Raw genomic sequence first — 16,206 nt, 5'->3', positions numbered from 1 at the left:
TCAACAATGGGTGACACTCCACGAATCTCCGCCGCGGCTGTTAGCTACTTCCCCGAAGTAATGTGATGCGGTTTTGATTTGTGGGGAAATCGCATGTTGGCGTGCTTGATATCAGGCCGTGAATCAGAGCGCAATATCGCAATCGCCTGTGGGAAGTTAGCCTTAGGCTCCTTTAACATGGAACGATTTGTCATTCGCATGAGCAAACGATGACAGAGTTCGCTCGTTCAGCCTGTTTATACAGGTAGATCAATTGTTTGCTTGTATATCGTTCGGTCATTCACAAACACTGTGCCAGTAAATGTGAGCAACGAAACAATCGCTGTTCAAACCCAACAGCATGCCTATGATTATTTTTATGCCTCCATAAAAGTAAAGAGAAGCAGTCGATTTCTCGTTCGTCGTTCAATCGTTGCCTTTGTTTACACTGAATGATTATTGTTCAAATTTGCACGATCCAGTGATTTTTTTGAACGAGAATCGTTCATTGTAAAAGGGCCGATAGTCCTGATTGGCATCTGCCCATTTGTAGATGGTTTATATCCACTGTTGCTGATCCTTATCATATGACCCATTCATGTAAATCACTGTGTATGCTGCAATTATGATGAAAAAGCAGAACTATTGTAGCTAAGAAAACAAAACAAAAACTAAATAAATGAAATAATGGCTCACCTCAATTGCTTTGGCGGCTTGTTCTTGAGTCTCAAACTCAATGAATGCAAACCCTTTTGTGTCTCCAGTGGTTTTATACCGAGGGATGCTTATGTAGACCACGGAGCCACATTTACCGAACACCCGCTCTATCCAGCTGTGCGAGACGTTTTTAGGAAGCAGCTCCTGAGAACAGAAAACATATTTAAACTGAACGAAAAGTAGCACCGAGCCGGGTCCATACACATTAGAAAGACATTGGCGGCAGTAGATGTTAATTTGTTCATCTCCTGATGGTATGCAAATATTATAGGGTAGGCTGAAGGCCCATTTAGACTTAAATTCACTAATGGCCCATTTAGACAACGATTATCGCTCAAAAGTCACTTAAAAGACATCCTTTGAGTGATAATCGTTGTGTGCATTTACACGGCAAGATGATCGCTCAAAATTCGCTTAATCAGCAGTCTGAGTGACGGTTTTGAGGGTTCACTTTGCATAAGTGTGTAAATGAAGGCTCCCGCTGTATGCAGAAGACAAGTGGGACCGCTATCTTCTGCATACAGCTGTTGTCTTCTCAGAGCGCTCAGCTGCTATCCAGCTGAGGGCTCCTAGCGGGGAATATAGAAGACAGCTGGAGCGCTGTCTTCTGCATACTCCTGTTGTGTTCACAGAAGGCACAGCTGGTATCCAACTAAGCTCTGAGCGGGGTATGCAGAACACAGCTGCAGCGCTGTCTTCTTCATATTCGGGCTGTGTTCTCCAAGCGGGATACCAGCTGAAACAATAGTATCAGCTGTGAACTGCTGATAAAGCTGAAAGACAACGATGAACGACTCGTTAACGAAAACTGCATGATGTCAGTGCAGCTAGACCCAACGATTCTCGCTCAAAAGACGGCTTTGAGCGATTTTTGAGTGAGAATCGTTGGATATAAATGGGCCTAGACATGTCTGCTGAACTGTGCGATGGTTTGGGCCATTCATCAGCTACACTAGTATAGCTGCAGAGATATTGGCTGACTAAGGCTGATTGTATGTGAACATCCTCAATTTAGCTTATGTGCTATACTTGTAGCAATCAGTGATCAGATCACAGACTGTAGTGCTGGATCTAGAAGTAACATTTCACAGTCATTGGACGTTGTTGGATAGACTGCACAGAAAATCCCAATGTGTAAACACAGTAATAAGGTACAGCCACGGAAATCGTTTAACAAGAAGATATCAAACTTTTTAATCGACATTTTAATAATAATAGAATCATCATTCTTCGTCCTGTCGTAGTTTTTGTTTAGTGTAGCAGGGGATCTTAGAATTTACTTAAAGGGGTTGCCTGGGGTTAGAAAAACATGTCTGCTTTCTTCCAAACACAGAACCACCCTTGTCTGTGGGTTATGTCCGGTATTGCAGCTCAGCTCCCATTCGCTTCAATGGAGCGGAGCTGTAATTTCACATACAACCCAATGGGTAAGAGTATGGCACTGTGCTTGGAAGAAAGCAGCCATGTTTATTTAACCCTGGACGACCCCTTTAAGATAAGGTGAACTGGAACAACAAAGGGAAAAAAGCCATCTCTTAAAAAAAGAACACTTCTTTTATTCCATAAAAGCCATAAGATTAAAAATGGAAAGTCCCATGTAACACCATGTCTACGGCCTGTCACTTCTTTCTTGATCACAGCCCTGTGTACACAAGAGATACACAAGTAGCTATAGTGATACAGCTATGATCAAGAAAGAAGTGTCTTTCGAAATGTGTCTGGCGTAGACATGGGTGTTACATAGTATCTACCATTTTTAATTTTATGGAATTTTTGGAATAAAAGAAATGTTTTAAGGAGCCGGCTTTTCTCATTTGTGGTTGCTATTTAAGCCGTTTGACTCACGGTCAGTCGGAGCAGCTGAAAACCATCAAGCTAAACCGCGGTAAATGCTATTTACTGACCAGATGAAGATAATGTTGTATTTTGGAATCCATGAACTGGAATAAGGGTGCCGAAGTCAAGCATTTGGATCAGCAGACCAATGTGGCTTACTGTTAAATATTGCATAGAAATGAGCGTCTCCAATACACTTTTCTATGTCGCAAGATGTTTTGTATTAGCAGGCAGAATCCAAAATATTGCAAGGTAAACAATATATCCTGTTGCTTGTATAGCCCCAACACATTCGGTAGCGCTGTACACAAACTGCCCACCTTCACTTACCGCATATACAGTACGTGCATCAACATCTTCTGGTTTCTCGCAAAGGGGAAGTCGCCTTCGAAGTTTTGTACTGTCCAAATTTATCTTACAAACAAACAAACAAACAAAAAAAAACGATAAGCTCCCGAATGAAAGGTCAAATGAAGGGAGAAGTAGGGATTGGATGAGAGACGCTCACCTCCACCACAGAAGAATCCTTCAGGGCTCTGGCTATGAGCTTGGGGTCTGTGGTCAGTTTTTTCATTTTATTAAATGAAGCCAGAAGGGATATGTCGATATCTAGAACAGAGCACATCTGAAGTGTCATTTAAGCACTACATATATCACACATATGGCTATATACGTCCTAACAGCAGATACTCCATGCAGTTAGCCATCCGCTACATATGCTGTGTATGGGAACTGAATCGGCTCTATACATGGCGGTTGTTAGTTGTCTCTCGACAGCCGTCAAAAAGCCACGATCAGAGAGAACTCTGATCGCGGCTGTTAACCCTTTAAATGCCGCTGTTAGTTCTGACATACCTTGTGCAGGGACTGAATTTTAAAAAAAACAAAAGAGAGAATTCATCAAGGCCTCACACTTTCCTTAAATTTTTTGGAGATCCAGTGGATTTAGGAAAAAAAAATGCCCAAGAATCTCACTCTTCTCTGCCTCTCTCATCTACTGTACGGTACACCTCCTAAAACTAATATTTTCCATATATATCCCCTCGTTTCTGGAGTAACATCAATATGCACCATAAAATCTCATCCTTTCCAAAAAGCTTACGAAAAGTATAAACAACAAAACAAATAAATAAAGTTCATCAATTCCCACCAATAATATGTTCTCACTGAATAAAAAGTGGACGCTAAGGACTGTACCCCAGGTGAGGGACGCTGTCTTCTGACCCCGATGACTTACATTTGACCAGGGCACAATGTCATGAATCAGTTCTATACACCCTCATTGTCCCAACACAAAAGTGACAAAGAGTTAGCATGAAAACCTTCCTCCCTACTGAGATGCCCCATAAAAGAGATTCCAAACCCATTCGTATTCCATATGTGGATTTCCCAACAAGCTTTGTATATGGGCTTACAAAGAAAATGAGCTGCTGTCAGTATTTCAATAGGTCAGAGGGATTTACATAGGTATGAGATAAGGAGAAACAACCACAAAGAGCTAAAGAACAAAGCATAACTCCCATTAGACTTGAAGCCCCCATGCAGAGAGAGGTTTATTCACAATAATCCCCCCCCCAAATCCAAGATAATGACAACTCAATTCCATGTAACACAACCTAACGTATGAGGAATATCCTGTAAACCAGTGTTCCTCAACTTCAGTCCTCAGGGACCGCCAACAGGTCATGTTTTCAGGATCTCCTCAGTATTACACAGGTGATGTAATTATTGTTGGTGCCTCAGACATTGCCACAGGGGTTCTTACCATAGGATAACCTGAAAACATGACCTGTTGGTGGTCCCCGAGGACTGGAGTTGGAGACCCCTGTCATAAACAGTGTTGTTGCGCAGAAGAGGTCAGCGCTTACTAGAGGCGAATGGTACCAAGACGCTGTGCAGAAGTGTTCCTGTGTGTCAGATACTACATGATAGCACAGGTAGACTCCTTCAAATCACAAATTGAACCCATTAATGTATAATTTTACTAAATGGATACATCTGTTGCACTTTCTTCCAATTCAGTAATTCATTTTTGCTTCATTCCGCAGTAGGATACATTGGACAAATAGATTGAGACTTCTTATTAGAAGCAGATAAGCATCACAATGACTCTGTTATTGTATTCCAAGGGGTTTCTGGGGGGGTTAGACGGAATTATTCTTCAAAAAAAATCGTTCAAATGAGCGAAAATGAACGATAATCCTTCAGTCTAAACGTGAGCCAACGACTGAATGACAAAAGGATAATTAGTCGCTTTTTGCTTGTTGTTCATTTTGTACAAGCATAAAAGCCATCGCTGGCTCATTCGCTTTAACCCCTTAGTGACGCAGCTTTTTTCCATTTTCATTTTTTTCCTGCTCTCTTTTAAAAAAAATCATAACTCCTTTATTTATCCATCGATGTCGCTGTATGAGGGCTTGTTTTTGCGGGACGAGTTGTATTTTTTAATGCTATTTTTTGTACCATATAATGTACTAAAAAACTATTAAAAAATTCTAAGTGGAGAGAAAAGGGAAAAAAAAAAATGACATTCCACCATCTTTTGGTGCGTCCTTTTTCTACAGCACATAAACTGCAACAAAAATGACCTGATAACTTTATTCTATGGGTCAGTACGATTACTATGATAGCAAACTTGTATAGTTTTTTTTTTTTGCAGTACTACTTGCATTTTTTTTAAGATATTAAATTTTTAAAATTTTCTGCGTCAATTTTCTGCACACAATAACTTTATTTTTCCGCCGACATAGTTGAGTGAGGGCTCATTTTGTGTGGTACATTCTGTTTCCGTAGGTGCAATTTTTGCGTACAATTGACTTTTTGATCGCTTTTTATTACATTTTTTTCTAGGAGATGGTGTGACCCAAAAAGTGCATTCCTGGCGTTCTTTTTTTTTTTTTTCTGAACGACATTCACCGTGCGTGGTAAATAATGCAATACTTTGATCGGACTTTTACGGATGCAGTGATACCAAATATGTATTTTTGGTTTATTTTGATTTTTTATTGCAAATATGGCAAAAGTTTTTTTTTTACTTTTATTACTTTTTTTTAAAATAATTAGTAAGACTTTATTTTTCTTATCTTTACACTTTCTTTTAGTCCTCCTGGGGGACCACAACCCGTGATGCTTTGATCGCTCCTGTAGTATGATGTAATGCCATAGCATTACATCATACTGCATTCTGACAAGCAGCCTACCAAGCCACCCCAAGCGGAGGGCTTGATGGGCTGCCTGCCAAGACAGCCATGGGACCTTTCAGAAGGCCCCCGGCTGCCATGACACCTGCACAACTCCCCTGATCTCACCACGGACCCGAACATCGGTCAGGGGATTTAAATGCCGCTGTCAGAATTGACAGCGGCACTTTAAGGGTTAATAGCCGCGATCGGCTCCACAGCCAATTGCAGCTATTACGTGCGGGTGTCAGCTGTAATAAACAGCTGACGCCCGGGCTGTATGGAGGGAGATAGCGGCGCTATTTCACTCCATACACGTCCAGCAACAGCAGGACATAAAAAAACACTATGGGGCCGTCACTAAGGGGTTAAACAGCGCTTGTTCAGTCGCTCTTATTCACTATTACAGCAATTGTGAATGACTGAACAGCTTCTCGTTTGAACGCACCAAGGATGTATCTGCCCATATGAACAGAATACACGAGTTATCGATGACATCATTCCTCCGTTGAAATGATAAATTGTCCCATCTAAAAGGGCCCAAAGGGACTGTTCCAAAATCGACACTTAGCACTGATCTACAGTGGTGGCCCCACTGATTAAAATGGGGTATCCAGCCCCCCATTCGTCCTCACCGAACACCTGCGGTATTTTGCTATGTCTGTGAGTCCCATGGACATTTTTCTCCATTTTTAATCAAACCTCTTAAATTACATATGTGAAAAGAAGAACCACCATTCCAATGATTAGACAGGTGATAAGGTGGACAATGTCTTGGGACAAGGGGTTTAATACCTCATTCTAAGTTCCCGAAGGAACAAAGATCATTAGTGCGATGGAAGAACTTACAGCCATCTCTTGATTTCTCAATTTGTTCCCTTAAGAAACGATCTTTGTGGAGGTTGACGTCACCGAACCAGAAGTCCACCTGTTTTGCGATGTCGGCCAGTAGCTGTTTAACGCGGTAACGCTTCTTTTTCTCGCGATCCTTCCTGGTCTCAGTGCTCTCATCTTCCTTCAGTTCATTCCTGGGTGTATCCATCTCCATCTCAGTCATCTGCAAAGACAAATGGAATGAATTGCAACATAACTTTAGAAATAGAACAAATGATACTGAATGTAAATGCTAACTATGTCTTAGAGTTTTAAAGGGGTTGTCTCGAGGAAGCAGTGAAATTTTTTTTTTTGCCCAGTCCCCCTAATTAAGCATACATTACTAAGCCCCCCTGTAAATGACTTTTCTATCTGGTTTGTACTTACAGTTCCAGCGTTTCAGCAACTTATAAAAAGTTTCCCCAAGATGGCCGCCGGCTCTTTTCCCGTCGCTTGCTGTAGCCCGACGTGCGCGCTCCCGAGACGCTACCAGCTGTGTCTCCCTGACAACCAGACGCCCCGCAGCTGCCGACCGGACCCCGGGATTGTAGAAAGGAGGAACCAGGCAGCATTCATTGAAGTCTTCTTTATTAAATAGCCATGAGGAAGCAAGCAGCCACGTATCGACCCTGTGCTCGGGTCTTTATCAAGCTTGATAAAGACCCGAGCACAGGGTCGATACGTGGCTGCTTGCTTCCTCATGGCTATTTAATAAAGAAGACTTCAATGAATGCTGCCTGGTTCCTCCTTTCTACATTGCTGATCAACAGTGGACCCAGGGAGTCGGGACCCTAACTGGGCTATTGCATAGTGCCTTGCACCAGCGGTGTGGCTGAATCCTTGGAGTGCTGCTGTGTTTCTTTTTTTCTTCTTGCGGACCCCGGGATTGAACGCGGCCGACCAGTCACCCACCACCAGGCAGCAGGTAACCGGCGCTAGCCCCCGGCTCCCCCGCGGTAGGCCCCGGGGCCACAGCGGTAGGCCCCGGGGCCACAGCGGTAGTCAGTCACGCGTCACCCCCGTCAGTCCGTCACCCATCACTTACCTGGGCGGCTGGGCTGGGCGGCTCTGCTGGGCGGCTTCTCGGCTGGGCGGCTCCAGTTTCTGCACCTTCCTCTAACAGAGGATGGTAGCAGAATGGCTGCTCCAGCGCGCTCCCGAGAAGTTACAGCTCGTCTGCGCATGCGCAGAAGAGCTGTAGCGGCGAGCACACTGAAGCGGCTCGTGCTCAGAGCAGAAGAACGGACTGCGCAAGCGCGTCTAAAAAAGCAAGCCGCCAGCGAATTTAGACGGCACCATGGAGACGAGGACGCTAGCAACAGAGCAGGTAAGTGAATAACTTCTGTATGGCTCATAATTAATGCACAATGTATATTACAAAGTGCATTAATATGGCCATACAGAAGTGTATAGACCCACTTGATTTCGCGAGACAACCCCTTTAACTCTTAGTCCAGGCTCACACGAGCGGGTCGGATTCCATGTGCAGATATCCGTGAAGGAAGACCTGCGAATGATTGTAGAAACAAATTGCATATGGTGATGTATGCGTGCAGTTGTCCGTATGGACAGCGTATTTTTTGGAAGAAAGGTCACAAGTAGGGAATGACATTATAAAGTTACCCAACCCCCTGGAAACACCCTCCTACCGCTCAGGCAGCTGCTCCGGTGGCATACCCTTGTGCTGTCATGGTGAGATGTTCCGAGAGCCTTCAAAACGGGATCCTGCTCTCTAGGTTTGGCTGGTTTATACTACTTTTTTTGGAGGTAGTATAAACCACTTAAAAAAAAATATAAAAACACTTATTCTTGTGGAGGGAGAGCCAAGAAGAGCAAGCAGAGATTGCAGACAGTCTGGATGGGTGTGCTGCTGCCCAGACTGTCCTGCATTGTCTGCCCACAAATTCCTGCTTTCTTCTTGCCATTTGTATCTGGTCTCCTACCAACGTGCATACGAATCCGTGTCTATACATAATGTTAATTTCGTATGCACTGCGGATCGCTCACATCCATAGAGATCAATGGAGCTCATACTTGCGAAGTCCGCAGCAAAATAGAGCATGCTTTGATTTTTCTTCTGCTCGTGGAATCCGCAATTCCTACCCGCAAGTGTGAGCGAACCAGCAAAAGTCCACGCCTTTCAATGCACGCCTATTGTTCGCACGGACGGCAATTGTGGGCCCCCCCTTAGACTGTTCTAAAATGGAAGGGAGCAGCACATCAGTCAGCAGGTAGCTTTACAAAGATGCACATAAAAAGCCTTGCAAATAATCAGTATGGTGCAGCCATAAGCAAGCAGTGTGCATAAGGGGAAACTCAAGTGAGAAGACGCAAGTGTTAGCCCAGCCATGAAGCAGTTAATCAACCTGAACTAAAGTATATTCCAGATCATAGTATATACAGGGATATGGCACATGTTCAGAGCACAATCCTCAATGGGACATGTGAATACATGTTAATCACAATGTAACTGCCCAAACCACCCTTATAGATTGCATTCCGAAGGTGGAAACTATTAATTCAAACCATTATAAGCACAAAAGCTCTAGAAAATGCAAAACCCAGCAAGAGCAGCGTGCATAATAGTGCAGCCCATGTGAACTCCTAATTTACACATTAAAACAGCAGCCCCTGACAGAGAGACACTTTCCTGACTGCCCAGCGGGACAGTAAATGTATTCCATTGAGACAATTTAACCCTTGCGGAGAAGTTAATGTATCCCCAGTCAACCCCTTAGGGGGCATTCACATGGGCGTATGGATATTTGGATCCGTTAATATGCAGCGTATTCACAGGCTGAACTATGCTGTTGCCTATACGCAGGTTTCCTGTGTATTTACGCAGTCCATTGATTTGAATGGGTTATTACAGTGCGTCATACACACCAAAAAGAAAAAGCAGCATATTCTATCTTATGTGGCCAAAAGTTGTGAGAAGAATGCGCAACTACGAAAAAAACCCATTGTTATCAGTGGGCTCTATTTACTGACTAATAGGATGCGTATTTACGCTCCTGTGGAAGAGCCCTTAAACTGGTTTTCCGGGAGTCAAGGAAAAAAAAATCTGCTGGCTGTGATGAGTTGTAAAATAGAGAAATAATCCATATTCATCTACTTCCGTGGCTTGCTGAGCCCCGCTGCCTGCCAACCCGATCCCAGAGGAAACTGGTAACAGTCACTCATCCTTCGTCATGCACATAACTGCTCGGGCAATCTTCAGTGAAGAGGATGCCATGAATGGCAGTGACTGGCCGAGCGATAACGTCTACAAGCACCTCTGTGAAGTCAGCACCCCATTTTTCAAAAAAGTTATTTTTTTTATGAGTTCTGGATGCACCCCAAAGCGTTCTAGAGTTCCCTATTAATTTTTTAAATAGTTCTAGCGAATTAGGCAAAAAAAACAACAAATGTATCTCTGCGGTGCTAACTTCCAAAAATGATATTAATAAATCAGCGAGAACTTTGTAAATATGGGTATTAGAGCTTCGAGCATTAAGAGTTTTCTTCAGAACTCTTGAGGTGCTACCCAGAACTCTTATAAAATCGCGGGATTTCCCCAAATTTTTTTTTACACATAATAACTGAAATTTTTTTGATCCGGCATCTAAAAATCAGCGAGAACTTTATAAATATTGGTTCTAGAGCTTCGAGCATTCAGAGTTTTCTTCAGAACTCTTGAGGTGCTACCCAGAACTCTTATAAAATTGCAGGATTTCCCCCCAAAATATTTACACATAATAACTGAAATTTTTTTGATCCGGCATTTGAAAATCAGCGAGAACTTTGTATATATTGGTTCTAGAGCTTCGAGCATTAGGAGTTTTCTTCAGAACTCTGGAGGTGCTACCCAGAACTCTTATAAAATTGCAGGATTTCCCCCCAAAATATTTACACATAATAACTGAAATTTTTTTGATCCGGCATTTGAAAATCAGCGAGAACTTTGTATATATTGGTTCTAGAGCTTCGAGCATTAGGAGTTTTCTTCAGAACTCTGGAGGTGCTACCCAGAACTCTTATAAAATTGCAGGATTTCCCCCAAAATTTTTTACACATAACTGAAATTTTTGGATCCAGCATTTGAAAATCAGCGAGAACTTTGTAAATATGGGTTCTAGAGCTTCGAGCATTAAGAGTTTTCTTCAGAACTCTTGAGGTGCTACCCAGAACTCTTATAAAATCGCGGGATTTCCTCAAATTTTTTTTACACATAATAACTGAAATTTTTTTGATCCGGCATCTAAAAATCAGCGAGAACTTTATAAATATTGGTTCTAGAGCTTCGAGCATTCAGAGTTTTCTTCAGAACTCTTGAGGTGCTACCCAGAACTCTTATAAAATCGTGGGATTTCCCCATAAAATATTTACACATAATAACTGTAATATTTGGATCCGGCATCTAAAAATCAGCGAGAACTTTGTAAATACTGGTTCTAGAGCTTCGAGCATTCAGAGTTTTCTTCAGAACTCTTGAGGTGCTACCCAGAACTCTTATAAAATCGCAGGATTTCCCACAGAGGAGAGCGCGCCCGCAGCGGGAAAAAAAAAATGAACATGCCGCGGTCGGCAAATCCGCGCCGGCTTAGCTGCAGCGGATTTGCCGTCCCGTGTGGACGAGATTTCTGAGAAATCTCGTCCACAAGGCTGGCTAATCCCGGGATTAGCGGCCGCATGCGGATTTGCCGCGGCGAAATTCTGCACAGAATTTCCGCAGCAAATCCGCCCCGTGTGAACCCAGCCTTAGAAAACTGATTATATCAAGCAAACATGCAGTGGGCATAGAAGTGAAATAAGATGAGAGAGAAGGAGAAAAGAAAGAAATGAAACCATGTGGTTAGGTCCGGAGAAAATCGAAACTGGTTCCAGATCATCCAGATAGAGGCACATTTCTCATGTCCTAGTGCGTCTCTGGCACTGAGCTCTTCCATATCTTTCAGGTGATCTAAAGCTTCCAACCACATTATTCTAGAGGGAGGTGTCGTAGATTACCATATTCTGGGGATTATCTGTCGCATGGCCAGTATAAAAAATCTGAGTAGGGAGCTTTTCAAATGTGCCACTGATCCTGGGAACATAGACAGTACTACTATTTCTGGCGTAAACTGGACCTGAGTTCTGCATACCGTGGAGTAAAGAGTGTTGATCTCCTGCCAGAATGGGCGCATCAGAGGACATGACCACCAGAGGTGAACAAATGACCCTCTTTCCGATTGGCATCTCCAACATTTATCCGGATACTGGGGGAATATCCTGGCTAGTTTCACTGGGGTCTGGTACCATCTTGTTAGTATTTTGTAGTTTAACTCCTGCACCTTGCTAGAAACCGACATTTTATGTGACAGGATGTATGATTTTTTTTCCAAGACTCCTCTGGGGGCGCCACCTAGTTCTCGCTCCCAATTCCTTTCAATGTCTTTCCCGCAATTGCGCGTGTCCTCCTCAACCAACATCTGATATAAAGTCGATATTGTTTGTTCAAATGCCGCGATTTTATAAGAGTTCTGGGTAGCACCTCAACAGTTCTGAAGAAAACTCCTAATGCTCGAGGCTCTAGAACCAATATTTACAAAGTTCTCGCTGATTTTTAGATGCCGGATCCAAAAATTTCAGTTATTATGTGTAAATAATTTTTTGGGAAATCCTGCGATTTTATAAGAGTTCTGGGTAGCACCTCAAGAGTTCTGAAAAAAACTCTGAATGTTCGAAGCTCTAGAACCAATATTTACAAAGTTCTCACTGATTTTTAGATGCCGGATCAAAAAAATTTCAGTTTTGTCTAAATAAATTTTTGGGGAAATCCTGCAATTTTATAAGAGTTCTGGGTAGCACCTCCAGAGTTCTGAAGAAAACTCTGAATGTTCGAAGCTCTAGAACCAATATTTACAAAGTTCTCGCTGATTTTCAAATGCCGGATCAAAAAAATTTCAGTTATTATGTGTAAATATTTTTGGGGGAAAACCTGCGATTTTATTTGAGTTCTGGGTAGCACCTCAAGAGTTCTGAAGAAAACTCTTAATGCTCGAAACTCTAGAACCAATATTTACAAAGTTCTCGCTGATTTTCAAATGCTGGATCCAAAAATTTCAGTTATGTGTAAAAAATTTTGGGGAAATCCCGCGATTTTATAAGAGTTCTGGGTAGCACCTCAAGAGTTCTGAAGAAAACTCCTAATGCTCGAAGCTCTAGAACCAATATATACAAAGTTCTCGCTGATTTTCAAATGCCGAATCAAAAACATTTCAGTTATTATGTGTAAATATTTTTGGGGGAAATCCTGCAATTTTATAAGAGTTCTGGGTAGCACCTCAAGAGTTCTGAAGAAAACTCTTAATGCTCGAAGCTCTAGAACCAATATTTACAAAGTTCTCGCTGATTTTTAGATGCCGGATCCAAAAATTTCAGTTATGTGTAAATAAATTTTTGGGAAATCCTGCGATTTTATAAGAGTTCTGGGTAGCACCTCAAGAGTTCTGAAGAAAACTCTGAATGCTCGAAGCTCTAGAACCAATATTTATAAAGTTCTCGCTGATTTTTAGATGCCGGATCAAAAAAATTTCAGTTATTATGTGTAAAAAAAAATTTGGGGAAATCCCGCGATTTTATAAGAGTTCTGGGTAGCACCTCAAGAGTTCTGAAGAAAACTCTTAATGCTCGAAGCTCTAATACCCATATTTACAAAGTTCTCGCTGATTTATTAATATCATTTTTGGAAGTTAGCACCGCAGAGATACATTTGTTGTTTTTTTTGCCTAATTCGCTAGAACTATTTAAAAAATTAATAGGGAACTCTAGAACGCTTTGGGGTGCATCCAGAACTCATAAAAAAAATAACTTTTTTGAAAGATGGGGTGCTGACTTCACAGAGGTTCTACAAGCATCATGCGACCACTGCAGCTCCTTCAGGAGCCAGAATGCCAGGGACCAGGACCTCTGGACTGGGGGGGGCACTGCAGGAGGCGAGTATGGCTGAAACTATGTGCACAGGGGTACACGTTGCGTAACCCCCTACTCCCCCACCCAACTAAAACATGGATTTGCCTCATAATCTACGGCTGTGCTTGCTGGCACAGATCCGCATATAGACTGGCTTCTTTCATTGGGGCTCATCCATGCAGATTTACTGATGCAGAATCCATCACAAGAAGTGCAATGTCACTTTTTTCTGCAAACAAACTTCAAGAAATAGAAATCCCACTGCGCATGTCCGTGAGCGTGTGATTCATGGGCATACGCAGTCTCTGCCGGCAGAGTGTATGGGCTGTAATGAGTAAAATGCTACGGGAGGCCTGCGGCATTTTACACATACAGCTGTGGGCATGAGGCCTAAGTAGGACAGATGTGAGACTATTGGTTAGCGCCTGAAAGTGTGATGTGAGCTCTGTGAACGTGGGAGTCCAGTGTATTCGGTAACTGCGCTCCCTGCTGATTGACAGATTTATCCCTAGATAAGGGTACATACACACAAACATTATTTCCACATCCGACTCTTGGACTGAAATAGGTCCTAGCCATGTGAGTGGGTGTACGCACGCGGGTTTGTTTGTTTTCTTAGTCAGATTGACAGTACAAAATAGCAAAAAATGTAAATAAATAAATTTAAAAAAAAACAAAAAAAAAAACGCAGCATGTCTGATTCTCAGACTTGGGCCGAATGCACGCGGACGTACCCCTATATTGCCCATGAACTACTTTTCGGATGGTTTCCCTTGAAGTCAATGGACCATGGAATCAGCATCATCGCCCAGCGACGGTGTGGCATCAGCTATAATGCGCATGGGTGCCGTCCAGCACTCCCCAGCACAGATACAGCAGACAGTGGACAAGTACGCGGAGTCACCGGCCGGGCACAGGGTCAGACTCCGACTAAAAACAGCACCTGTCAGTATGCGGAGTCCTGCACCAGTCCACGTACCCTAAGGCCTCATGTCCACGGGGAAAATCAGGCCCGCCACAGATTCTTCATGCAGAATCCCGCAGCGGGTCCCTCCTTTCCCGCGGACTTGAGGCTAGAAAATAAGCATTACTCACCTGTCCGGACGCTGCGGATCTGCCCTCCGCCGCGGCTGGATCTTCTTTCCTCGGCCCGGCGGATGTGCTCGGCACGCCGGCAGCGTGCATGCGCCGTGCACTCCATTTTTTAAAAACTCCTGCTCTCCCGAGCCGGCGAGCAGGAATTCAGCTGCGGGTGTGCCACGGATCCGGACGGCTTCCACAGAAGCCTGCGGGAGCCCCGCACAAAAATGGAGCATGCTGCGGGTGTTTTCCCGCACACGCAATCTGCGCCTCAAGGGAAAATGACATCCGCACGTATTTAATTACCAATGCATCCCTATGGGGCGCGGATCACGCGTGCGGGACACCCGCTGCGGATCTGTCCCTGTGGACATGAGGCCTAAGGCCACTCTCACATGTGCGCTTTTTACCGTGATTACCGCAGTGTTTTGAATGCTCAAGTTCACTGGGGCCTCGCAGACCTGCGCTGGAACGGGGTGTTTTCTAATACCAGGATAATGGGGTGCGTTAAAAAAAACGCGGTAAAATGGCAGCACTTTGACGGTGCTGTGTGTGTGTGCGCGAGAGAGAGAGCAGCCTGAGGCTAAATGCACACCGGCAGGTATGATACCGGTTGTCAACATGCGGTTTTTGCACAGATGCGATTTTAATTAAAAACCACCTGGCTTCTAAGTTGCGCTCCTCAGGCCCGTGTTTCCCGTGCGTCACAGGACCGGAAGCGTTTCACTGATTTCAATGGAACCTCCCATCACACGCCGTGCGACGTCTTTTAAGGTCCCACTGAAAACAACCCCGACACGTAGAACAGACGTGAAAACAAAAATAATCGCCTGTGTGAATAAGTCCATCTAAATGCATGGAGGTCATACTCGTGCACACCAAGTAACAAGGTCACTAGTGGTTTTGAAGCAATGGCCGCCAGCCCTGCGGAGGAGGCTCACACACACTGCTGGGAAGAGCCACGGACCCGGGGACGGATCATCTCACCTGCCAGCTCTCATGTCACTACAGCTCAGGAAGCCAGCCAGTAGTAGAGCGCGACCTGACGTCACTACTGCGCGACACACAGCAGGACAGGCCCAGCGCGGAGGGTGGCTGTGTGCTGCCTGCGTTACCATAGAAACAACTCTCGGACAGACGCTTACTCTCACTCCCACGTAGAACAATTATTTACAAGTGGTTTCATGCAATAAACTAGAGCCGGTTTCCGGAGCAGCTCGGTGGTTTCCACAGCCGACGGTCCGTGCGATCTGTTCCGTGCGGCGCAGGGCTATGACGTCACGCGGGCGCGAAATATTGGAATGAGCTGTGAGGTGTGAGTAGTGCGGCGTGTAGTGTGTCACCCGCCGTCCAGTGTGCCCGGGGGTGAGAGGTGTAATGGGACAGCCCAGCTGTTATGTCTGCTCTCCCCTTGTGTATGTAGGACGGTGGTGCTTTGGAAACGACGAGTTCCCTCATGACCCATGTTCTGGGTTGCTAGCAGTATATGGGAGGCATGCGCGCTCTCCGGCTTGTTGCACCGCTGCCTGATAGGGGGCGCTGTATGGTGGAAGGAGCGTCTATAGAACACAAGCCGCTGAAATTCCCTTTGTCTTCTTAATTCGGCTTC

General features: G+C 44.1%; 2 protein-coding genes across 4 annotated transcripts in view; one reads left to right on the top strand and one right to left on the bottom strand.

Moving 5' to 3' along the window:
• LARP7 (La ribonucleoprotein 7, transcriptional regulator) overlaps nucleotides 1-15,844 on the bottom strand; it is a 35,692-nt gene extending 19,848 nt beyond the window's left edge. The window contains exons 1-5 of one of the 3 annotated variants that reach the window (XM_066573850.1): nucleotides 15,743-15,844; nucleotides 6,561-6,768; nucleotides 3,041-3,141; nucleotides 2,863-2,946; nucleotides 676-840 (exon numbers count right to left, since the gene is read on the bottom strand). In XM_066573850.1, coding sequence (XP_066429947.1) covers nucleotides 676-840; nucleotides 2,863-2,946; nucleotides 3,041-3,141; nucleotides 6,561-6,768 — 558 coding nt within the window. In that variant the 5' untranslated portion in view covers nucleotides 15,743-15,844. Of the gene's footprint in view, nucleotides 1-675; nucleotides 841-2,862; nucleotides 2,947-3,040; nucleotides 3,142-6,560; nucleotides 6,769-15,258; nucleotides 15,281-15,584; nucleotides 15,723-15,742 lie in introns of those variants that run through there. The other 2 variants (XM_066573849.1, XM_066573851.1) reach the window with 2 other exon arrangements.
• Nucleotides 15,791-16,206, top strand: part of ZGRF1 (zinc finger GRF-type containing 1) — a 63,729-nt gene continuing 63,313 nt past the window's right edge. Inside the window, exon 1 of the mRNA XM_066573841.1 lies at nucleotides 15,791-15,912. The gene's annotated coding sequence lies outside the window, so the exon portion shown is untranslated. The remainder of the gene's footprint in view (nucleotides 15,913-16,206) is intronic.

This window comes from Eleutherodactylus coqui, chromosome 7, assembly GCF_035609145.1.
Source record: "Eleutherodactylus coqui strain aEleCoq1 chromosome 7, aEleCoq1.hap1, whole genome shotgun sequence".
In the NCBI taxonomy this organism is placed as follows: Eukaryota; Metazoa; Chordata; class Amphibia; order Anura; family Eleutherodactylidae; genus Eleutherodactylus; species Eleutherodactylus coqui.
Note: the sequence above shows the minus strand (reverse complement) of the source record. Positions and strands in the feature narration are given on the sequence as shown.